At 46.5% G+C, this 25,672-nt stretch overlaps 1 protein-coding gene and 1 long non-coding RNA gene across 3 annotated transcripts in view; both read right to left on the bottom strand.

Moving 5' to 3' along the window:
* Nucleotides 1–25,672, bottom strand: part of LOC132229234 (uncharacterized) — a 488,618-nt gene that overhangs the window by 24,010 nt on the left and 438,936 nt on the right. For both annotated transcript variants that reach the window (XR_009451660.1, XR_009451659.1), the window contains exons 2-3: nt 18,550–18,837; nt 3,195–3,300 (exon numbers count right to left, since the gene is read on the bottom strand). This is a non-coding gene — a long non-coding RNA (uncharacterized LOC132229234). The remainder of the gene's footprint in view (nt 1–3,194; nt 3,301–18,549; nt 18,838–25,672) is intronic.
* SOX2 (SRY-box transcription factor 2) lies at nt 4,029–6,378 on the bottom strand. The gene has a single exon (XM_059687123.1). The coding sequence runs from the start codon at nt 6,109–6,111 to the stop codon at nt 5,146–5,148; it is 966 nt and encodes a 321-aa protein (XP_059543106.1). The 5' UTR covers nt 6,112–6,378; the 3' UTR covers nt 4,029–5,145.

Raw genomic sequence — 25,672 nt, 5'->3', positions numbered from 1 at the left:
AGTCAAAAAGAAAAAAAAAAAAAAAGAAGAAGAAAAAGAAAAGAATTCAACCCCCATCCCAAACCTCACTAGTGCCATCCTGAAAAGCAGCTTTTGTTTTGAAAGCGAGAAAAGTCAGCATAACACACAGTAAGATGCAAAATATTTTAAGGCAATAATGGGGGGTGGGAGGAGTACTGGAGAAGGTTAACACAAGTCTTTGCCAAAGCTCATGGCAAAGGAAATGGTTTCCACAAAGCCAAATATGGGGACCTGTTTTGAAAAGTTCTCCAAGAGCAAAAAATAAAGGGGGGGGGCAGGGATATAAAAAGCTCTTTTAATTACAACAAACAAATAAATAAGCAGTGCCAACTAGCAGGTGACAAACCACAGTCAAACTTCCATCTCAGAGCAGTTAGCTATAGACTGTTAGCAGTTGGAAAGTAAACCTTGTGTGCACAAAGGCGCTGTTTAATTTTCTTCTTGTAATGGTTCTGAATGAAGACCCCATCACTATGCAGTTAAGCAGTAGTTCTTGTCCCCCGGAGGCACTGATCAGTTCTTTTTAATGTGAGAAAACTGGCAGCTTAAATCCCGTCAATGGAGCTCCCACAACAAAAGTTCTGAAAAGCTGAATGAATTGGGTTTGTAACTACTGCATCCCATCACACCCCCCCCCCCCCTTCAGCTTATCTCTTATTCATTCACCTTATATTATTGTTAAGGAATCTTACTCTCAGAATCATTGCCCTACCATTTAACCTAGGGCCCTGGAGGATACGCAGGAAAGAACAGTCTCCTCCAGTCCCGCCCCCCCACTCCCCCACTACACCTGGAAGTGTTCAGACCAATAGGTGGGAAGGAAGGGAGGAGGGCCTATCTTGTACCTCAATTTACTCTGAGGCTACTAGAACTCAGAGTACTCAGCTTCCATTTAAAAACCCAAATTGTATTGGTAAACAGTAATGTGCCCCCTTTCTAAATTCAGACCCTGCCTGAGTCTGAAATCCTGTGACCTATCTACTTAGAAAAGGCAAAGTTTATAAATAAAGCCCCTCCCCTCTCTTCCCAAACTGCAAGGCCCTAAAAGACCTTGCCAGGCATGTAGAAATTAAGATAACTTGTTTTTTTCTTCTTTCTTCTAAACCCCAAACAGTAAATGAAATAGCAAAAGAGACTATGCCCCCACTCTCCAGCCCAAGAAAAGGATTTATGAAAAAGTCAGCTACAGAATGCCAGGGGGCTCTGTGTGTATTTCAATTCAAGGCACTGCTGATGGAGAAGATTCTCCTGAGATTTCCTACTGTAAGAATGTGTTGATTCTAGAAATAAGTACAGCTATTACAACCAAATCTACTAGCAGACTAAATAATTAATTGAAGCGTTGCTCTTTGACCCTTGAAAAGTCCAGTAGGGACACGTTTATAGTAATAATACCTCCGAATGAGCCCTTGTCAAATATTCATTTAGTGGTTAATGTGAGCCATTTTCCCCTGGGACCGTCTGTAATACCAGCTTCCCAGCATTGGCAAGAAACCTCGCTAATCTACTATAGCTCAGCAAAATATTTTAACGCTCTTGATTTAAAGTATGGAGGGAGGGCTGGGGGCAGAGAAAAAAATTGCAGGGGGAACAAACTATAATCTCATCCTTCTGCCCATTTCTATTCAGTTTATAGGTTAACAAAACATTAAATTCACCCCCTTAGACTGGAAATTAAATGGATTTAGTGAGCAGAATAATATCCCAAGGAAGGAACTGAACAACTTTAGCATCAGGAAATGACCACTTCTGGGCAAGTTGAAGGGTTGACCCCCTTCTTGGGAATCACGTTATAATTAAAATAGTATATGTTGAATATTAATCTAGCCATGAAACTACACATCTTGGGGAACCAATTAACCCAATCAAGTGAACGATGAAACGTGTATCAGTTTTCTTAAGTGCAGTTTATCAAAAAAATTTATATTTACAAATAATATATTTTGGCTTTTATTTGGGTAGGGACTGTGGAGGGACAGGAGAGGGAATGGGAGTTCTCTTGTTTCATGCAGAGAGTGACAATCATTCACAACTAGTTTAACTTCCCCAACCATTGCTCTCTTCCCTCTTGCAAAATATTTGAACCTGAGAATTTTTGCCAAAAAGTTGTTGCTCTTTTTAGTCTGCTTCTGTGAGCTCTTTTTTTTTTTTTTAAGGGAGGTTAGTGCAGTACAATTACTCTAAACCCCAATACATATTTTTAATATATCTCTATTTTTCAAATATATATACTCTAGATAGTCGATTGGCTCAAATTCCGGGAATATCCTCCCCAGCCCCCCAGAGCAAGATCACCGGGATCTTTATTCAAAGTTTCTTTTATTCCAACGTGTGAGCAAGAACTGTCGAAAGTGCTCATTACCACGTGAATAATCCATATATGCATTACAATGGCTGGCCAGGCTGGGGAAATTCTTTTAGAGTCTCTGCATTAATTAGGGGGGGGGGGGGATACCTGGCTTAGAATTGGAATTGAGAACTGGCATAATAATTCTCCTTTCCCAGTACAATATTACCCTAAAAATGAGGATAAGAAAGGAATAAATAAAAACCAATATGCCCTGAAAATAAAGCAGGCCACATGAGATAAAAACACAGAAAATATGAAGATATCCTCAGCTGAACCCAGAACTAACAATTAGCAACAGCACGAGTTAAGAAATCCTTTCTGGGAAAACGAGACGATGCAAACCCCCTCCTCAAGGTTGGAAGGTGCTGCCGGATGGCAACTTCTCCGAAGTTGTAACAAGGTGACACAAAAACCCATTGAAAGTGTGGGAAGCAAACCCACGCTTTTAAGAATGCCTGACTGACTCTCGGTTCCTGGTCCCCTTCGGCGGGGAAAGCTGAGCGAGGTTAAGTAGTAAATAAAGAAAAGTCCCGGAGTCGGTCTTACAGGATTCTCCGGCTGCGCCGAAGCGCGAGTCGGTTGGGAGGCAGAAACATCGCAAAGGCCAACCAAGCCCACAGCGATCCCCCAACTTCTCTGCTCCCACAGAGGACAACTATAGTCTTTCTTTACCTTTCCTAGGGCAAAAGAAAACAACAAACCCAATCTTGTTTCTCCACCCCTTCCCCTCCCCCTCCCTCTCTATTACTAGTAAAACATGGTTAACAGATCAAAAGCATAATAATCTCCACATGTGATTAGATCGGACAAGTAAAATATCTACCTCAGAGTTGTTTTCTTCTTTATTATGTCTGTTGCCTGGCTTCTCTCTTTTGCTTGTTATCAGCTGCAGAGCTTATCCGATTTGGGGCTACAGGCTTGGACCCGCGCTGCCAATTTAAGAAATGGAATTCGTGGAGGGAGAGAGAGAGGAAAAAATAAAATAAATAATGATAATAATAGCCGTGGCAAGTCAGGCGTTTTTGCAAGGCGCTCTTCGCTTTCTCTCACCCCTAAACAGGAAAATGTTAGAGGAGAAAGTTTATGAAGTCAAGGAACAAAGAAAGCAAACCACTTGTTTCCTCTCAGACAATAGCAGGGCTGGAGTAATCCAAACACCCACCCAGCAGATGAGCACTTTGCATGTCTAGTTTGCAATTATTCCGATACAAGAAGCATTTTCCCCTATAACCACATTTCCAAAGGGCCATTGTACTGTGAAGAAAACGAAAACAAAACCAGCCAACCTGGTCCCGATTTGGCTCAATACCCCATCTGCTAAACTACACGAAAAATTTCAGAATGGACTCCTATCTGGCAACAAGTGGCATAAATCAGTTTAAGTCCCCCATCATGCTGCTTAGAAAGGGAGGGAGGGGGCGAATTTACAATCTATGTCTTTAGTTTCTATTTTAGAAATGACAGGAGCATTTTAATTTTTTCCAGTTCTTACTCAACCATCCAGCCACGTATTTGTTGCTGTTAACATTAGCACAAGCTACTGGAACAGAATACCAAGGTTTTAGGTATTTTGCTTTCTTGGCTGAGCACAGCATATATTTCCTGAGGAGTTATGTCTAATCAGTGTTCACCAAATAAATGAAAGACTCAAGAGTAATTTCAGTGTCCATATTTCAAAAATTTATTTATCTCAAACTGTGCATAATGGAGTAAAAACTTAAGTTGAAAATGTACCTGTTATAAGGATGGTATTAGTTCAAATATATACATGGATTCTCGGCAGACTGATTCAAATAATACAGAGCCGAATCTTTAAAATACAACTACGGAAAATAAAGGGGGGGGGAAACCTTAAAATATCACAATAAATTTACAGAAATATTACAAACCATAAGAAAATATTTCAAACACAGTAATTTCATGTTTTTTTTATCTGAACAAAATGGAAAGTTGGGAAACAAAAGCTATTATAAATTACCAATGATGTCAACCTGCATGGCCATTTTTACTTTTAACAGTAAGTTAAAAAAAATTTAGTACAATCTAAAACTTTTGCCCCTTTAAAGACCGCGGAGATAGTTTTACCAGTACATATCCTAGTTGTTGTTTTTTTTTCCTTTTGTACAATTTTTAAACAATTAAAATGTCCAAATCTGAATAGTTTCCTTTTCACGGCTGCAACTGCCCTAAATTTCAGCTGCAGAATCAAAATTCAGCAAGAAGCCTCTCCTTGAAAAATTTTGGCAAATTCTCAGCTTATAAACAATGGACATTTTGATTGCCATGTTTATCTCGATAAATACTGTACAAAAGTTGCTTGCAAATATTAAAACATTTTTTCCCGTCGCTTGGAGACTAGCTCTAAATATTACTGGTAAAGACTTTTGCAAACTTTCTGCAAAGCTCCTACCGTATCACTAGAACTTTTTAAAAGTTTTGCGTAGTTTTCTTTCCTCCAGATCTATACAAGGTCCATCCCCTCGCCCTCCCCACCCCCCCCCCCCTCCGGTTTTCTCTGTACAAAAATAGTCCCCAAAAAGAAGTCCAGGATCTCTCATAAAAGTTTTCTTGTCGGCGTCGCGGCTTTTTTTTTTGTGAGTGTAGCTGGGATTGGTGTTCTCTTTTGCAGACAGATGTCATTCGCGGTGGGTGATAACTTTTTTTGTTTTGAGCATACCGGGTTTTTCCTCCACGCTGCTTCGTACTCTCCTCCCATTTCCCCCTCGTTTCTCCTTGAAAAAAAATCCCCCCTTCCAGTTCACCGTACACGACCCTCACATGTGCGAGAGGGGCAGTGTGCCGTTAATGGCCGTGCCGGGCACCGGGCCGCTCTGGTAGTGCTGGGACATGTGAAGTCTGCTGGGGGCGGCGGGCTCCGGCACCTCGGCGCCGGGGAGGTACATGCTGATCATGTCCCGGAGGTCCCCGGCCTGGCAGGGCGCCCTGGAGTGGGAGGAAGAGGTAACCACGGGGGGGCTGGAACTGGCCTCGGACTTGACCACCGAGCCCATGGAGCCCAGCGCCATGCCGGGAGTGCCCTGCTGCGAGTAGGACATGCTGTAGGTGGGCGAGCCGTTCATGTAGGTCTGCGAGCTGGTCATGGAGTTGTACTGCAGGGCGCTCACGTCGTAGCGGTGCATGGGCTGCATCTGCGCCGCGCCGTGCGCGTTGAGGCCCGGGTGCTGCGCGTAGCCCAGCTGGTCCTGCATCATGCTGTAGCTGCCGTTGCTCCAGCCGTTCATGTGCGCGTAGCTGTCCATGCGCTGGTTCACGCCCGCGCCCAGGCCGGCGCCCACCCCGACCCCGCTCGCCATGCTGTTGCCGCCCGGGGCCAGCAGCCCGCCGGGCAGCGTGTACTTATCCTTCTTCATGAGCGTCTTGGTTTTCCGCCGGGGCCGGTATTTATAATCCGGGTGCTCCTTCATGTGCAGCGCTCGCAGCCGCTTGGCCTCGTCAATGAACGGCCGCTTCTCCGTCTCCGACAAAAGTTTCCACTCGGCGCCCAGGCGCTTGCTGATCTCCGAGTTGTGCATCTTGGGGTTCTCCTGGGCCATCTTGCGCCGCTGCCCGCGGGACCACACCATGAAGGCGTTCATGGGCCGCTTGACGCGGTCCGGGCTGTTCTTCTGGTTGCCGCCCGCCGCCGCCGCCGCGGTGGAGTTGCCGCCGCCGCCGCCGCCGCCCCCCGAAGTTTGCTGCGGGCCCGGCGGCTTCAGCTCCGTCTCCATCATGTTGTACATGCGGGCGCTGTGCGCGGGCCCGGCCCGCCGGCGGCCGCCGACCCTCGGCCCGGCCGGGACTTTGGGGGGCCCGCGGGCGGGGGGAGAGGAGGGGAGGCGGGCGGGGGTGTCGGGAGCGCAGAGCTCCGCAAGGAAAATCAGACGAAGAATAATTTGGGGGAAGAAAAGAGAGAGAGGCAAACTGGAATCAGGATCAAAAAAAGCGCTTCCCTCCTCTTCTGGCCGATTCTGCCGCCGCCGATGATTGTTATTATTATTTTTTGGAAAGGCTTAAGCCTGGGGCTCAAACTTCTCTCCCTTTCTTTCTCTCTCCTCTTCTTTCTCTCAGCCCTAGTCTTAAAGAGGCAGCAAACTACTTTCCCCCTTTTGCAAACACTCTTCTCTGCCTTGACAACTCCTGATACTTTTTTGAACAAGTTAATAGACAACCATCCATGTGATGGGGGCTGTCAGGGAATAAATGGGTTTCCAGCGACCAATCAGCGTGCGGCGGCTCCTCCACTCGAGCGCGGCCTCGCCGCCGGGTTTTGCATGAAAGGGGGCGGGGCCTGCCGCGCCGCGGGCCGCGCGGGGGAGGCGGGGGGAGGAGGGAGGAGGAGGAGGGAGGGGATGGAGGGAGGGGGAGGCGGCTCCCACAGCCAGCCTGGCAGCCACTGAGAAACCTTTGTATCCCCTCTCGCAGCAACAGGTCACACCACACGCCTTTTCGAAGGAAGTGGGTAAACAGCACCAAGACTGAGATGATTTCCTTTAAACTTAATGCCGATTTACTTTTTGGTGCGGGCTGCGGAAATGGGGACGGGGCGCGAGAAGCGGCTAAGGTGTGGGGGTGGGGCAGGGCAGAGTGGGTGGTTCAGGGCGACTGTCCTACTAGTGTTTCAGGAAACAGGCAGCGCCGGAGTTGGCGTTATTGTTCTCCCGCTCCTCCGCGCGCTCCCCCCAACTCCAGCCCCTCCAGCGCTTCTCCCGAGCCTCGCTCTCCCCTGGGCCCCTTTTTCTCCACAGTTGTCCGCACTCGCTCACCCCCTCCACACACTGTCCCGACCAGAAGTTAGGAGGCGGGAAGCTCTATCCTCAAAACCCTCCTAGCTTCCACGCCATTTGCTCTGTTTTAAAAATCCACCCTGCTCGGACAAGGAGGCCGAGTGCAGAGCTGAGGCTGGGCAGGCCCTGGGTGAGCTGCCGCGACCACGCTCTGCCCTGCCCTGCCCAGCCCTGCTCTGCTCAGCTCAGCTCAGCTCAGCTCAGCTCGGGCGCAGGAAACCACAGCTTGTCAGCTTCCCCCAGCCACATCTCCCACAGCCGCGCTCCATTCAGTCGGTGCAAAGGGGATGCTCATTCTCTCTCCCCATCCTCCTGCTGAGCCGCCCCCAAAGAAGGATTTTAGTTGTGCGGGTTTCAAAAGGAGGCTGGGGATGAAAGAGCTAAGCCGAAGGACGCTCAGAAGTGCAGGCTATGGGGAGCGTTAGCTCAACTTCCTGGCGTGCCAAGGCTATGGAGAGCGTTAGCTCAACTTCCTGGCGTGCCACGGCTCCATGGAGGTGGCATTTGGGCCGCGCACACCAACTCCCTCCCACGCAGAGTTTCCAGGACTCGGGCAGAACCAGCCCTGGCATTCCCACCCCAAGTGATTGCCTTGCCCCGACGGTCCGCCCGGGCCTGCAGGCTGAGCTCTGAGGGGGGTCTAGGTCTGGGAGGCTGGGTGGTGCTCGCCAGGCACAGGTGCAGGCAGTGCGGGCAGGAAGAGGGCGGCCAGCACGAGGAAAAGGGGGAGCCCAGCCAGGCCAGGGCTGGAATCGGATGGGATGAGGGCGGGGGTTGAGGCTCAGAAATCCTGCCCGCCCAGGACCCAAGAGGGTAATTTTAGCCGCTCTCCCATTGTCCGGACGTAAAGATTTCAATAGGTAGGCGCTCAATGCGGAGAGCAATGGCAGCACGTCCGTTACAAATAGGTAGTTTTGTTTCTCTTGTTGTCGCTACACGGAGTCAAACAAAGCCCCGTCTAAGTTTCCTTCCACTCTCTTGTTGGGATCTTTGTGGCTAAAATGCACTTGACTACAAAGGGGGGGGGGGGGGAAATCCCCGATGCCATTCCTTTTTTTTATAAAGGGCTTAAACCATCGGGGTTACTTATTTTCTTTCTTCTGTAACCCTCTCCGCCCCCTCGTCCCCTGATCCCCCCTTACGCACCCTAAGAAAATGTACTGAATAGTATCTGTCGGCCACGTTCCATTTATTATCTTTACAAAACTTTGCATTGTTTTGTTCCTCACTAACCTCCCCATAAACCGTCATTACCCCCAGGCTAACGTCTTCAATCTCTGCCCTCCCAAGCTTTTCTGCTCTTGTTAGACTCAAGATAAGTATGCTCGCTCAGAAGAGATGAGAAACAGAATTCTGCAGTAGACTAGTCCTAAGAAATTATTATTTCCAATCAACCCCTACTCCCACCCGCCTCCCGTAGTTCTCCTTTTCCTCTTAAGTTATGGTTTGTTTGTTTTTTGGTTCTTGGGAACCTGGGAAGGAAGACACAGGCCTTCTCGAAACGCATAAATATGCCACTCTTCAAAATAAAGCAATGTCTTCTGTTTATTCGAGGTGTAATATTAAGCTAATCTCGGACATGAAGACTAGGAAAAGAGAAAAGGTTTCCTGGACCTGGAGACTGGCTTTTCAGTGCGTCTCGGTTTCAGGGATGTGGCTGGTGCGCCCCCTACTGGTGGATTCGCTTTCCCAAGACTATGGCTTTTACCTTTAAAAGGTGTTTGGAAATAAAGAAAAGAAAAAAAACAGGAGGGGGATGGGAGGAAGATAAAATTAATTACATGCAATTTAAACAAAAGAGAAGTTAACATATCATATAAGCTATGGAACCAAATCATAAGAGTCAGATTTAATTTGCTTAACTTAGAAACGTATGTATATAACCTCAAGATAAGTGGGAGGTTAAACCATGGAAAAATGAGGTACAAATTATGAGATTCAACATATGAATGAATTATGATTGTCCAGACACCACGAAGGGCAAAACAAGCATTCATTTTATGATTGTGTATATGTTGGTCTGTGTTTAGTAACATTATTCCAAAAACTAGGGGGGAAGAGCCTAATTAAGTTTGAAGACAAAACCAAGAAGTGGTGTGGATATTGGTGGTGTATATGTATTAAAGTAAATATTAATAACAGATGGTTATAGAAGCAAATGTTTTTAGTATCTCTCTCTCTCTCTCTCTCTCTCTCTCTCTCTCTCTAGTAAGTAGTAAGAAGCACAAATTTTTCCTTGGGCTAATATGTAAAAGCTTTTATACATTCTCAGATGCATATGTTTGTGTCTGAATTCTATAATAATTCATTTAAGAGGTTAAAGGGGATGGCTAGGTCTTTTGCTAATTGTTTTTATCATATAAATAAGCTATGGAAATACAGTACAATTGTATTATCATTGGTTGCATTTATTTACAGCTTTATTTTAATTAAGCCTCAGTACTTATCAAGGCAATAAACTAACTGTGGCTGGTGTTTATGCATAATAATGCGCTATGAAAGTAAGATTAAAGAAGATGGTGATAGCAGAAATAATTTTCTCATTAGACTTTTTTTTTTTTTAGAACATATGCATTAAAAAAATCAGATGACCGGCCACTCTATTTCAATGCAGCACTATCTCCGGCACCTAAATATAATAATAACTATAACAATCACAATTGATGATAGAAACAGTACTGTTTTAGGCTTATAACAGACGGTTCCAGTACTAATAGCAACACACCATTAACTACTATGGAATTAAAATAAGACTTGGACGAGGGTGCTTCATCTTCCAAAATTCAAAATGTTGCCATTGGCACAATTTATGAAAATTGAAAGTGCTTAATCTAAAAAGAGTGGGCAGCGAAAAGCGGCACACTTTAGAGCAAGACTAGAAATTAAGAATAAAAATGCCTGAATCCTGGGCTATTCTTCAGAGTTGATTTTGTTCTACTATAGGCCCCAGCCAAAAATCCTTAACTGATTAAATGTAGCTCAATTTTATTTAAAAAATCTTTTGCATGGATATTTTTCTCCTGAACGCCTCCTCATCCCTCCTCAAGTATTATATCTGAAGCCAACTAACACTTTTGTGGATAGGGGACTGTAGACTTATTTTTTCTTCTTAGTGGCAAATAGAGGTTTAACTTGCAGTAATTAGGTGAGAACTAGCCAAGCATCTTACTATTATGATGCTTGTTAAAAAAAACGCTTCTTTTCTGCATCTGCATTTGAGTGTGTTCCCCTCCTCTCTTAATCTTCTTATGGAAATGAAGGCAACCGGCAGGGAGCCTGCAGAGTCCGGGAGAATGTCCTTGTTAACTGGAATTTCTCAGCATTGCTAATTAGCAGAGTTTGACGACGACCACCAGTACTGGGGGGAAAGCTCTGTTTAACCACTCACAAACCATTCTGAGGAAGAGCAGGCTGATTTTATTTTGTAATTAAAATCTGAAAAGGGCCCTATTTGACAGTTAGGGCTATGAGAGTTTTATCTCCCCGTGAAATAATTACTGCCTTGATAACTCAATTTTCTGAAAAATGTCAACTGTGGGCTCCAAAAGTTTTAATTTCATTATGTGAGGGGGGGGGAAAGAGAGCAAAATAGAAGAAAATGTACAGAAAGGCTTTCTAATTCTGGAGCTGGTTAAATGTATTAGGAGCCAGATTTGGCCAAATGAAGGTTTTGTTTTTGTTTTGCTTTTTCTCTCTCTCCCTTTTCTGTTACGTTTCCTCCGGAACCCTAACCTTCCAACTACCTCCCCTGAAAGTGACCAGGACAGCAGTGGTCATGCTGCTGTGAAGGAGAACAAACCAGTGTGGTAAATCAGAGGCAAGTAAAAAGAGAAGTATGGAAATCCAAGAAAATTTCCTGATTTAAAAAGCCAAAAATAAAGGGAGATCCCAGTGTTTAGGACAATACTGGTGCAATCTGGTAAGATGAGATTTGATTGATACTTGTCCCCTAACACAAGAAAACTGAGAATTACATAGTAAGGAGATCGGTATAACCCAATGTTTTAAAATGTTTCCTTTTCCCCATTAAATTGCAAAAACAGTTCAATCACTCCAAATTGGAACATGCCACAAGACTTCCAAAATGATCAACACTTGATTCTCCAAGATTTATGAAACAAACACAGATAAATAGAGGTAAAAAAGGGGGGGTGTATTAGAGGATTTCTTTTCCTTAAGAAGGCATCACATATTTTACATATTTTCAAAAAATAATTGCTAAGACACAAACTGAGAAAAGTTAGGATATTGAAAGTAAGAGCAAAAATTAGAATAGAATTTTACTGGGATCGAACTACGTTTGCTTTAGATAACTGTAAAAGATCCCTCACAGGGAACCCCAGAGGGGACACTTCAGTTTTTATAAAGCAATTTTCAAAATGATGGAAGCTCTTTCATCTACATTTCCTTCATTTTCTTCCTATTGCCAAACCTGTCAGATTTTGGAAGTGTGAAGGATTATTGACAGGAACTATAAGAAATGTTTCTAGATGATATGAAGACAAGCATATACCTCTATCCCTCTTTACTGACTAAGGCATAGACATGCACATGGAGGCATGGTAGACTGGCAATTTAAAATTGCTTAATCATATTTTTTCTTCTTGTCTGTCCCTTCAGTGCCTTGCCTTTAATTTCTAGAAGTGGTATTACACATAACAAATGAACAAGGCGATAACAAATGCTATTTCAGTCCAGACCCAATTTCACCAAATAATTTCACTCAAGAGCTGTAAGGACCCTTGAAACCTAAGGAATGCAGAGCTGCTCTGCATTCAACTCCTTTTCATATTCATTCTCTTTCATCTAATTCCCACTGATGAAATAAATACATTTTTAAAAGAATCTGGCAGTTAGAGAACTAAATATATTTTCCTCTTCAAATTATAGCAACAAAAGTGATCTATAATCACTTGTAGATGTCTTGAGTGCTATATATAATAACCATCATATTGCTTATAGCATTACATATATATGCACATCCTTCCTATATTCCAGCTCAAATGTTTTCTGGAAAAGGGGACTTACTCTCCACAATTTCATTTGATTTCTGAATTATCAAGTTACTTTAACATAAAATTCTGCCTCTGCTCTGCAGCTGTTGTGGGGGGGGGGGAGATAGTGTGCCCATTAAGTGATCTAATTATTTAAAATGGAAACTCCCTTAAAAAAGACAACCTGAAAACATTGATATTTCAAAATTTTCACCAGTGGTTTTCTGTTGCATTGGGGAAAAAAATAATAATAAAAGAACCTGTGATTTTTGTGTTAAAAATTAGGAGAAGAGAATGAAAAACAAAGACCTGGCAAACATTCATCAGGAACTGCAACTGGCCCAACACACCCATGGGCCGGTTCACACCTCTAAACCATTGCCTGGGCGTCTCCATACATATCTCCCCAACTGACCACACGCTCTTGTGCCGTTAATCACACCAAAAGGAAGGGGCTTCCTTAGAATCCCAGTTTTTCAGTGACTAGGATTGTTACCCTCATTTTAGGAAAAAGATGATTGTTTTAAATTCTCCAACTGTGATTATTTCATTTAGTCGTGACGTCAACTTTTGTGGGAAAAACAAACCTAAATGATGCACGAATGACACCCCAGTGCACGCCAGGCTACACACTCTCGGCACCGGCAATCCACCAGGCGGGGAGATGGTGTTTCCCTAATCCTGGCCATTTCAACCTGCAGCAATGGCATTTGGTCTTCTTCCTTCAGAAGCTTAATCAGACATGATACAAACTCACAGAAAGTGACAAAAGCCAACTCCCTCAGAGGGCAGAGGTGCTTGGTATCCCCCAAAACAAGTTGTCGAAATAAATTAGATCTGCTTAAGGGACAGGAATATTATCAAAAGAAAAGGGAGATATTCTTTTACCTGTTTGCATGAAAGGAAGCTGAAAGCAAACCACTGGGGGGGGGGGGGGAGAAATCACCCTATAATCACATCAGCCCTACACAAAACTATTACCCACTTGCTCCTTTCAAAAGATTTGCAGCTCTGGCTCGTCCTGGAAAGTGCTCCAAATCAAAGTGTACACCCATCTTGGGCGGGCTGGCATCCTCAAGGCCTCCCATTGACAGCTGGAGCCCTCTCCCAAAAGCTCTTCTGGCCTCAAAAGAAATGTCTGAGGAGCCTGCCTTCCCAGGGGCCCACTTCTGCTCACCCCGAGCACCCCCTTCCAGCTCTAGCTCAAATGGAGTTGGGCTTCCAAAACCCATCCCAATGGAATTCTCAGATCACTAGCCTGATAATCTTTAAAGGCTTTTTCCGAGCTGGGGCTCTGACTTTTATCTCCCCTCCAACCCTTCTTCCCTTTTTGTAGGCTCTCCCCACTCCTTTTCCCTCCCGTCCCACCCTCCCTCCTTAATTTGAAGATCACTGACACGATAGGCTGTAATGAGTCCTTCAGAAACTGTTATGATCTGCAGTGACAATCTCTGCACCTAATTCACAGATTATTGACAAGCACCGTGGGCTCAATGGTGTCAAGTTGTACTTGTGGTTTCAACACCCTTGAGCGACCCACATAGCAGCTGGGCCCTGGATTAGGACCCGTAGTCTGGCAGCGTTTATCTGCCCGCTGAGCGGTGGAGAGGCGAGTGTCTATGTATCTCAGCTCCTTCAGGCCTGGCTGCCTCGACTGTCTCAGGGTTGGATCAAGAAACTAAAGTATCTTCAAAGTTAAAAAAAAAAAAAAAAAAGCAAACAGTAAAGGAGGGCTCCTCCTTAAATCCCAGTCTTAACAGTCATTTTCTCCACTCCAAAACAAGTTAATAAACTCCAAGCCACATACACCCACTGGCCTTTCCCACGAGGCTTGGGTTCACCAGGGAAGATGTGCTGGAGAGGAGAAGGGGCTGAGGACTTGGCACCGACTCACTGGGCCCAACTTGGGCCGCCCATCCTCCTGGATCGCCCTCAGCGTCGGGCAAGAGGGACTCCTGACAAAACAGGGCGCCCAGCCAGCGGGCACGGGCTCAGGCCTGGACGCGGGGACGACAAACCCCAAACGCCCGCCCCGCCCCTGAAGAACTCTCTGCGGCGGCGGAAAAGCGCGGCCGCTCGCTGCCCCCTCCCCGATCCCCCCAAACACGCCAGGGCTGCCCTGCGGCGGGCGGGCTGCGGGGCGCGCGGTTCCGGCGGGGGCCGCGGCTGCCCGAAACCGCAGAAATGACCCTGCGCTGGGAGGGCCGGGCGGCGTTCCCAGGCCTGGGCCACCCACTTGTTTAGTTCAGTTCCCGGCCCCGGGAACCGCGCCTTCCCCGGGGCCCTGGGCAGCTGGGGGCTCGCCGGCAGCCAGCGCGCAGCCAGGTGCGCCCGCCTCCTCCCCTCCCCCACCCGCCCCTCCCTACAAGTTCGGACCCTCGAGGGGGCGGGACGGGGTCAAAATCTCCGGGCCTCGGCTATTGCAAATTCGACATCGATTCCGAACCGCAGGCGTGGAGCCCGCTTCGTGGGGGCGCCTCCAAGGTTCTGCGGGCTTTGGCCTCCCCACGCGGCCCGCAGCCTCGGGACGCGGCCGTCCGCGCTTCGCAGCTTCCCTTCCCGGGTGGGCGCTGGTTCCGAAGCTGCCCGCACTGACCTTGACTGTCACGGTACCAGTCTTCGGGTAAAGCAAAGAGTAGGAATGTCGGTAGCGCGGAATCCCGCTGGCTCATTTCGATAGAATTCCGGGAAAAAATGGATTTAAAAAAGCCCCCCCAAAACGCTGACTCTTTTCCTGCCACGGTATCCGAACTAATTTATTGAGAAGCCTAAGCCGGAATTGGATTCTGGAATCAGATGGAGAAGGCATCTCTCATCGCACCAAATGGTTTTCAGCAGTTCCCCTAAAAGCACAACCTCGGACCCACTGATTTTGAGAGGTGGGAGGAAGAAAGCAGAGATCAACATGAACAATTTGCGTAGCCACAGTATAAATACCTTTAAAAGTAATTCTGCTGGAAACTTCAGCTGGTTTCCTCAATGGGTGAAACAAGCCCTAAACTTCTTAAGGTAAATTTTATCTAAAAATTAAACTTGTAAGTACATCCCTGATGACTGAAATCATAAAACACCTCGCTGAGACCTCATCTGGTCATTTAGCACACGAATTATTCCAACTCGACTTTACACACCTAAATAAACCCATCTTTCCCCATTGTTTTAAATTCAAAAGAGGTCTCATTTTTATAGTTGATCTTTCTGAAAGAATGCAGAGTGCACTTTGGTCTTTATTTGCTCACCGAAGAACAGGTCAAAGCGCTTTCTTATGGGGACAGGTAGTTTTTGGAAGTGTAAAAACAGTCCTTGTCCCCCCCTAGGATAATTTGGATTCCTGGTCCATGGAAATGATGAATTTCAAAAGAAAATACTCTTTATCATTGGTCCACTTTCCCTGCAAGCCTAAGGCTGAGATAAAAGAAGAAAGGTGTCAGGCACCTGTTTCCTAAATACTATCTGGAATTTAACCACTAACGGGGAAAGGAAAAGTTTGATCAAGATCGGTTTGGGGATGGGAAACATTCAAAGAACAGACTGGCCTTTTAATTACATTATGAAAATAAACAAAGAGGAGCAAATGCTTCATTTATTCAGAGACTCGGTTACAACACTTGAAGGATCTCTGATGGCATTCAAGATGCTGTTGACAATGTCAAAACAGCAAACAGCAGCACCGTCCGTTTTATTTTTTGAATGTGTGCCTAACGGGAGAAGTAACTTTGGCTTGATTCTCCACCGCTACAGAAGAAATTCTCTTTGTTTTTTTAAATCGTGCTTCTCTACCTGTTTCACTATCACAGAATCTTTAATAAGAGCCCTAAACCCAAATGGGGGGTAGGGGTTGGCTAGGATGTGAGGAGGAGGAATAGGAGGTTAAGCTTTACTTTTTACTAAATTAAAGTTGTATTATCTCCTTGTAATTTTTATTGGTTTACAATTAAATTATCTTTAAAGGATATAAAAGCTTGTTTCTTTGCCCCCATCTCCGTTTTGGAGAGTAATAAAGAGTTGTCTCTAACCCCAGAGCCAGGTTCTAGCGATTTCCAGGACTGGCGCTGCGCAGCTTCTACTGTGTCCAACAGGGGGCGCTGGGCACGAACCTGAGCGGCGGCTCATTGCCGCTTCACATCTGAGCCGGGTTCCAGCCCCGGAAGGCGAAAGCCGCTTGCCGGGTCGAGTATAGAGCTTTAGTCTCCGTGGATAAAAAGAGATTAAAGACTAAAATTCTTTTTTGGGGTGTGTGTGTGGGTGGGGGCGGGGGGGTGGTGGTTATCAATTTTAACCAACTCCGAAAATGTAGAGCTTTTTATGCTTTGATGTTCTCATAAAGAAACTCCTATCGGTTGAGGAATTACACGGTTTCTGAGCCAACTCTGCAGCTACAGTGTAAGGGAAATTATTTAATTAAAAATATATTTTTCCATCTGTTCACATGATCAGCTTTTTAGAAGTCTTAAAAGCTGACACTGATCCCTCTGGCCTGTTAACCTTGCCCCAAGTTTCAAATACTTTAGCTATTTCGAAGGCCCTTCTATTAATTTGAAGTGGGGTGGGGGGGAAAGAGACCCAAATATTTAAATCCCCCCCAACAGTTACTCCTCTGCATCCTCCCCCCCCTTTCTTTCTTTCTTTCTTTCTTTAAATGGGAGCTTTTATGGATTGACACATTTTAAACTGTCGATTCTGCAAAGCCAGGTATAAATGACATGAAATGGCTCTTAAAAATAAATCTGGTGTTGGACTACATAACACCCATGTATAAGATGAAATCTAACTAAAATTGTAATCCACCCACCCCCACCCCAACATAAAAAACCCCCAAAAACCTTCACCTGTATTTAAATAGCGTGTCTTTAATTACAGCAGTTGGGGATGCATGAGGCTGAAATGAAATTAGCAGTCATTACCAGTCCTTTAACTCTGTGGTGCTTTTGATCAGCACTAAATTAGCTTTCCAGTCCTAACAAAGACTCTACAGCAAGCAGTGGGCTGTAAATAAGACAGCGCGACCTGCCCTCAACACCTTTTCTCTTGTCAATCATAGCTCTATCATTCAGCCCAAGATTAACCTTTATCTACCAAATTAAAAAAAAAAAAAGAACGAAAGAAAGAAGAAAAAGAAAAAAGAAAAAGGAGGCGGGAAGGAAAGCCCCCTGACCACCACATGTCGCAATAACAGAGGTTCCTAAGAGCCCCCTTTAAATTGTATTATAATGAACCCGTGTCAGAATCTGCAATTTCCAAATCATCCCTCCCCACTCTACCCCACACCCTACACACTCCTATAAGAGTCCGAATGATGTTCAGGTAGCAAAGGAATCCCTTTTTTCCGAGTTACTAATTGGGCATGGGCCACCCTCCATACATTCATTTACCATTAGCCTCTCCTCCTCTATTAGTCTAACAAAATTTTGGGAGGGGAGGGGATGTTTGAGGAGAAAACAATGATAATTTAAAGATATATGCATAAGTTCCTGGGATGAAAAGAATCAATTTAATCCACGAATAGTCTCTAGTTTCTAAGTCTGCGGAGAAAAAACCACCACCAGCAGCAACAACAAAAAACCCAGCCGCTTTTCCCAGTACTGAATTAAGAAAGTAACACAGTGGTTCTAATTGCCATTAGAGGGCGCCAGAGAACAAGCCCCCATCCGCCCGCACACAACTTCCCACAGAATCTTCCCCCCACCCCCCGGCTTCCAGCTTCCAGCTTCCTCATGCCCTGTAATTCTCTCCTTCAGGTAATATTTCCTGCTTATCCTGCCCTCTTGCATCTCTAGATGTCAATGACAATCTCTCATAAAGAACGAGGTGTCGCCACGTCCTTTCCTTCTCTTTTTTTTCACCCCCCCCCCACCCCCCATTCCACCACCAAAATAGGAAGACGCCAGGTGAAATAGTAGCAACCCCCTCATGACATGTATCTTTGGGCTCAAATCACTCTTCCCATTCTATGTACTCTTGGTCTGGAGAAGGTTCTTTGTAGGGATGAAATGCTAGAGTGTAACATTCTTAAAATGGAAGCCTGACTTTCATTTCTGCATTTCTCTTTGGGGGCTCAGAGATTTCTTCATATTCATAAAAAAAGGAAACGAACACACCCTTGCAAGGCAACTGGTTATGTTCAGCACTAAAACTGTTAGGAGGATAAAATAATGCCACTTCATTTCCGCATTTGTTAAAGAAATCAAAATTAGCATTTAAGCCCACAACTTAACGCTTTCAGACTGAAATCTGCCTGTGTTAAACGACTGTCACACAGGGTATATTTCCAGATCTCTTAAAGGTCAAAAGGAAAAAAAAAAAAAAAGAATGAGAGGGAAATAAAGTGAGTTGGGGGTGGGGTGGGCGGAGAGGAGTGAGCTAGCAGTTGAATGTCAAAGTTGGGTTGCAAACTACTTACATGTCCATGGCAGATCAGGGTGTTGTCTTGTAGCAGTTTGATTGGCAGGTAAAAAAGCGAAAGAACGTGGTGAGGGCTCCCTCAGCCTCTTGTCAGCCCAAGCTAGATCACTTCTCACCGGACAGAGCAGTTGAAGGAGCTTGCAGTTCCTTTCTCATCCTCCATCCAAGGCACGGTGAATCCATTTCGGCTTTTCTTCCCCCCAGTCTCTCCATCAGCCTCCTGCCTTCGCCCGCTTCGCCTCACACCAGCCTCCAAGACCTAGCCTAGCTTTGCCACTGCAATCCCCTGCAACAAGAAAAATCGTTTATGGCTTAAAACCCCAAATGGCTGATTTTTTAAAAGAGAGAGGGAGAGGGAGAGAGAGAGAGGAGTGAGAGGGTGAGGGGGAGAGAGGGGGAGCGAGAAGAATGCACCCAGAGAACAACAAAAAAGTCAGTTATCCTAACACTGCTCTATCCCCCCCACCGTACAGAAGAAGAATAAAAAAAAAAAAGCTTTATGTTTTTTCAGTGGGTATTCAAAGATAATTTGATGCCATTGTTTCTGCTACAGATGGTTCTTTTAAATACAATAACACAGCTCTTTGTGCAGGCTACCCACAATAAAAATCGAAAGCGTTCCCTGAATAACCATTTTGTTCTCTCTTGTATGGGGCCAACAAAAGATGCCGTGAGGTAATGGGTTCTGTTTATTGAAGCCATAGAATAGGGGTTTGATAAAGATTTTTTTTTTTTTAAAAAAAGCAGAAGACCTTGCAAGGTCGGACTGATCTCTTCATATCTTTTTATTAAAATATTTGTCCAATAGATTATTCCTTGGGGCAGCTGCAGGTTTTCTCCTGAATTCTTAATCAGCCCAAACATCTGTCTCTTTGAGGAGGCTTTTTTTTTAAAAAAAACTGCAATTGTATCGATGGTGCAGTAACCTTATCAAAACCTGAATTTTTAGGCTCCCGTGCAGGCAAAGGCAACGGAGTTTCAATTCTATTTGGTCTTGATGGGGTGAGGCAGAGGATGGGGGGAGAGGAGACATAACCCCAGAGAGAGCAACTAAGGAAATCCAGCGAGGCTCTCCTCTCCCCTCCCCTGTTGACGATGCACAACTGCATGAGCCAGACACACAGACCACTGAGGACTTGAGGTGTGTCTCCTGATCTCTGCAAGCGCCCACCCGTGCCTGCGTGTGTCGGGCAGGGGCTAGGCGTGTGTCCTTAACCTTCTCCTCTGGGTAGGTCTCCAATCCCAGAAAACCTAAGTTGGGAGCCCAGGGGGAGGAGTGGAACGAGCTAAACATTGGTCTCTAGCACCCAAAGGGTCCTCCTCGGGCTCTCTTGCATGCACTGATAGCTAGTGTTGACTCCTTGATCGCCATCCTGCCAGGTGGCCTCAGCCCTCTGGTTACAGTGCCCCGCCCGCCCAGGCTTCTTCTTACAGTCCCCTTCTTCCTCAAGTCCATGGAGAGCCTCGGCCTCGGCCCACCTAGACCCAGCTGAGGTCCGTAACTTTGAGAGAGCCCCGAATCCTTAGGCAAGGAGGGTGCTGCGAGGGAAGGGGAAGGTGGCTAGGAATTAAGGCCAGGTCTCTCCAGGCCTCCCACAGCCCAGAGTGACAACAATCCACTTTCATGACTTCTGCTCTGTATGTTTTCATTTGTGGCAAGACAGCAGTCTGGGAAAATGCCTTGAATTTTAAAAAAAGAAGTTTCCATCGGTTCTCATTGGTCCCCTGCCCCATTCAGTCTTCCGATTCTTCCCACAAACCATCCAAAGTAAAAGAAAGATGAATGCTCAAAGGAATATCTTGACAAAACTGATCTTAGCTTCTACTTTCCATTTGGCAACAACAATGTTATTGGTTTACAAGTGGTCTGGAAGGCATCTAATAAGGGATTCTTGGTGACTATTACTTAGACACCAATTCAAACCTTTCCTGTGGAATCTGAAACACACACACACACATACACACACACCCAACAGGTGAACACATTAATGTCTGTTTGAAAAGAATGAAAGTCAGGGCAATACTAAGAAAGTTGTGCACATCTCAATGCTCTCTAGATCCAGAAAAATGTGCTTGTGTAAGTGTAAGTGTGTTGGTGGATGGGGAATTGAAGAGCGTAAATCAAGGGTGACCTTTAATAGAGCAGGCTAAGGAAGGTGTATTTGTGACTTTTGGTGTATTCTACTTTGTAGGGAAGGAGGGGGGGGCATTATGCAAAAGTCAATAGTAAAAAACCCTTCTCCCAACTAAAGGTGGAGTGGGAGAGGCCAACTTAAAATGTTTACTCCAGTGTTCTTCTAACTTTGCACTAAAAAGCAATCCACTGAAATAATGGAATGCTCTCTTCCTGCTTCCCTTGTCATATATATATATATATATATATATATATATATATATATATATATATATATATATATATATATTTTCTGAATGGAAAAGCTTATAAAGGATGCCCAACCTGTTTAAAAGCTATTTTGCTTTTTATGATGACCTGAAATAAGAATCTGAACTGCTGTGCTTTCTCCACTGAGGGAGGGGGTTGGGGTTGAATCTAAGTCTGTAAGATAGAAAGGCATCAGTGAGTGGCCAACTGTGACTAAGGGTGAGCAAACCTTACACGTCTTATCGATCGAATCTGTTCAGTCCCAGATGTAAGGAAGTTTACAGTCTCTCAGTTGGCCTTACTCTCTTGTGAAGGATCAGGAAGAGTTTTGTAGGCAAGTGCCCCAAAGTTGTCTCAAAAGCTGTAGTGCGTTCTAGCCAATGTAGCGGAAGACTTGCGCCTTTAAGAAATGTGGGATGTGTTGAGGTGAAGGGCCAAAATGACAAACTGCCTTGGTAGGTGAGGGAATCAAGAATTGGTTGTCTGCAACCGGGAAACTACCTTTAAAATAATCTTTCTGCATCCAGAACGTAAGCCCCGGCCAGTTCCTTTCTTGTGGGAGCAAGCACACAACCAAAACGACTGTAGGTTATAGAAACGGCTTTCCGAGGGGCCGGGAAAATCCTTGAAAACCTGCATTTATGGGCTCTGATAGGAAACTTCACTAATCAAAAGTGCTTTGGGGTCCAACCTGTGCGCTCCAATTCTACAAGTGCAATCCATACTGGGAGGTGTGGGGGTTTACCCCGCTGCTCCTGGACGGGGATGGTGAGTGAGTGGCCTGCAGCACCAACAACTCAAGGAGGTGGAGGGAAGGAGGAAGGGGAAGGGAGAGAAGGAGTGAGAAAAGACTGGGGGAGGGGGGGGGAGGGAAAGGGAAGGTAGAGAGGGGATAAAAACCGGGATGCAAAGGGACTAAAGGCAGAGGTGATTAGCCAGAGGGGCACCCCGCCCTGGTTTTACGCCGTCGAGTGCTTCTTATAAGGCAACACTATACGCACGATCAGGGCCTGCATGTCCCAGCGAACCACTGCCCCTACAATCAGGAGTTCCACTGCGATGGCATAGTGTCACGCTGTAGCCACCAGCTATGGGGAACGCTGTGGCTTCCCCCTCATGAAGCCATCCACCATTCACCAACTGGCCGCTCTGCCCTCACCACGTGGAAAGAAGTCAGACTCTGGTGGGCCTGGCTTCCGGGGGGGTCCGGCCGCAGCCTCCCGGGAGGCCTGTCGGGGTCCAGGGGACGCCTCTGGGGATGCGGGGGCGCGGGGCGGCGACCGAACCTCACGCTCCTCGCGGCACCGCCACCCAACTGCCCGGCGTGAGGCTCAAAGAGGAGCGGCCGCTCCGGGGCGGCGGGGGCGGGTCCCGCTGCCCGCGGGGGCGTCAGGGCCGCGGGTGCCGGTAACTAGAAGACCCGGTGGTCGCTCCGCTCGCCCACCGCCATTCAGTGATCCGCGTAGACAAAACGCCACCGCGCCACGCCGCCACCGGTGCGCGCACTTCCAGGCCGGGCAGGGGCCGTCCCGTCCCCACGCCCAGCTCCAGCTCCAGCATCTCACCCGCGCGCGCGCCCGGACGGGCCCTTCTTTCTCAAAGCCTCGGGGCGCCCGCCCATCCCGGCCTCGGGAGTGGAGACCCAGGGGAGCTGGGGCTGAGGATGGGCGCGCCTTCTCCCAGCCGCCGGCCTCCAGGTTGGCCGGGCCCTGGGGACGGGCAGCCCCCACCCGATGTCACTCGCGCTGGGACGCGGAGGCTGGCGGGCCGCGCGGGTCACCGGGGCCCGGGAGGCGCTGCGCCCCCCGCGGCCCGCCGCCCTCGCGCGCCACCCGGTTTCCCGCTCTTGGCTGGGGCCCAGCCCCCGCGAGGCCCGCACAGCCCGCCCGGCTCCCCGCCCCCGCCCCACGCGCCTCGCTGCCCCGGCTGCCCCGCCGGCCAGATCGCCCGACTAGACTCCAATGTCAAAGTGAACCGCTCGGCCCGCGCGCACAGTGAGGCCGGCGTGGTTTGCTCTCCAGGGCGCCCCCGCGCGCGGAAACCGAGCCGGGCGCGGCCCTGGCAACACGCGGGAGCGCGGGGAAAGGCGCGTGCTCCTGAGGGTGGACCAGGGTCCCCTGGCCTGGAGGGTTCAGGGATGGAGAGTCGGGAACTCCATCAGGGCGGGGCAGAGGGCAGCTGGCCAGAGGTGTGGAAGGCGGCAGGGAAGGCTCAAATCCCCAGCATGGCCTTCTTTCCCGCCCGTGTTCACACTCCGGGAACTCTCCGTGGCTCCATCAGCCTTTATGTTCCGCTAGGACTGGCAGCAGGGCCGACAGAAGGGTGTCCTCCTATAACTAAGAGGAAAATCGGAGGTGGCAGTGCCGCCCTGGGGAGCATTCTCTTCCATTTCCTTGTTATCTGTCAAATGAAGCTATACACGCAATCACCGGTTTCGTGCTTATGTGTTAACAGTATTGATTTTAAAATGTTAAACACGTAAATATGCCACACATTTCGTGACCCCTTTTGTTCAATTTCTTACTTCATCACTATTCCAGGGGTTTGATGAGTGGAAATATCCCCAGTCTCTCAGCCTGGGAGTAACAGAGTGAGGGAAGGGACCATGGGACATCTGTCTTGTCCTTGTCCCTCTGGCATATGCTCACCAGCACCATGCTTCCAAAATTACCTCTTATATCCATTTAAGATAAATTAAGTTGCATTTTGGATAGAATATTATCATTGGCTGGACTTCAAGAATAACCATGTAGCCTGGCTGGTGTGGCTCAGTGGTTGAGTGTCAGCCTATGAACCAGGAGGTCACAGTTCCATTCCCCATCAGGTTGCCCCGGTTCCGGTTCCCGGCTGGATGCTGAGGGGGGCGGGGGGGGGGGGGTCGTGCAGGAGGCAATCAATGATTCTCTCTCATCACTGATGTTTCATTTCTCTCTCCCTCTCCACTCCTCTCTGAAATCAATTTTATAAAAAGAAGAACCATATCCACTTTCCCACATGTACACCTCATCCAGTTCTGTAACTACCACTCCACAGGTGGATTTGAGAGGCATGTATTTGAACCAAAATTCACGTAGTGCAGCCCCATGGACACACTGGTAGACCCAGGGCAAAAGCTGGATGTGCGTAAACGTTCCCAAAGGCATGTATCCTAAAGTGTGATAATCACTGCTTACTTCTCAGAGGTCCAAGGATAGGCAGTTGGTTTGGGTGGCTTACTGATACATCCTTAAAAGAGAGTAAATATTGTGGTGAATATTGGGAGAAAAGGAGCCTGCCATTTTTGGTTTTGCCGCTGGAAAGAAGTTAATGATCCAAGGAAACTGATCCTAGGGAGAATTTCTATTTGTACCACTCCTTCCCATCCCGCCTCCTAACATTCTTCCTTCAGCCTTAAAGAAACAGCAACATTCCATTTGATTGATGGTTGAAAAGAAGAAAGGAACGAACCTTTAAGGAGCATCTATTATGTACCAGTTACCTTCTCTTATCTAATTCTCATAATAATCCCATAAAATTGAAATTATCATCTCCCCCCCCCCTTTTTTTACTTAACAAAGTAAGGGGAATACCCAGCTGGGTTAAAAATCTATGCTTATACAGCTGAGAAATAGTAGGCCTGGGTTTCTAATCTAGCTCCGAAATTCTAAAACTGAGCCCAGTCTTTAGAATCTGGTTGACTGAGTCCAAATGGACTCAAGCAAGAATCATTGGTTACTGGCTGTTGTGGATACAGGAGGAAATTAGTTGTGAACAGTGTGCGGTCTTTCCTCCCCCCCACCCCTCCTTCTCTCCTTTCCCTGGAAGGCCACCTGTAAATTCCGGCTCTCCTTGGGATCTCTGGCTATGAAGAGAATGATTTGGGGCAGGAAGAGAAAAGTCTCCGTCTTTTTCCTGTGCCGTACCAAAGTCAGACCTAGAGTTGAAAGTCAATTTTCCTAATATAGGTCTCAGTTGGCAACCGGTTTAAGGCTACCCATAGGCTGAGTTGATCAGGGTAATGATTTCACAAGGGCAGGTTTGACACATAGGTCAAACTAAGTATCACTCTTAAAACCCCAGCCTCAGAAACCAAGAGAGTGGGAGGGAAAATATAGTAATAACAGAACATGCGACTACTAATTAACCTCATTAACAACTGCAAACCAGTGAACATTTATATTTTTATTTTCTCCAAAAAGACAATTAAAATTTTTTTTTGGCCTTCTATTAACTATCCCCCCAAATAATCACCTATATAAAAACCATCCTTTAAAAGGTCAGTAGAAATTATTTTAAGACACTCAAATATAAAAAAGTATTGTTATTTTAATAGGCACTGTGGGTAGTTTAATTTGTATCTTGTATTAAATTAAACATATGGTGAACAGGGTATAATAGATTTTCTATAATTTAGCTGCCAATGTGGCAACAGCAGCCAGTTACTCTCACCAGCAGACTTGTCAGTGGTTTGTTTACTAGCTTATTTGAATTAAAATAAAGCTTCGCTTCTGCTGACTGCACGTCATTATCTATGAGACCATAATCCTGCTAGCAAATCCTATATCTTCCAGAACTGGCTCTTTTGTTTGGGATTACTGAGAGCTTAGCTTATAACAAAGAGGAATAAGGCATCCCTCTCATCCTCATAATTAAGTGTGGGGACTAATTTAGAAACAAACCCAGAAAGATGTACTATTTGGAGTTATATTTCTATACAGAATGGAGGGGAAACAGGATAGGCCAAACACCCGATTGTTAA

This window comes from Myotis daubentonii, chromosome 3 (assembly GCF_963259705.1).
Source record: "Myotis daubentonii chromosome 3, mMyoDau2.1, whole genome shotgun sequence".
In the NCBI taxonomy this organism is placed as follows: domain Eukaryota; kingdom Metazoa; phylum Chordata; class Mammalia; order Chiroptera; family Vespertilionidae; genus Myotis; species Myotis daubentonii.
The sequence above is the reverse complement of the archived record's forward strand: the minus strand, read 5'-3'. Positions and strand labels throughout refer to the sequence as shown.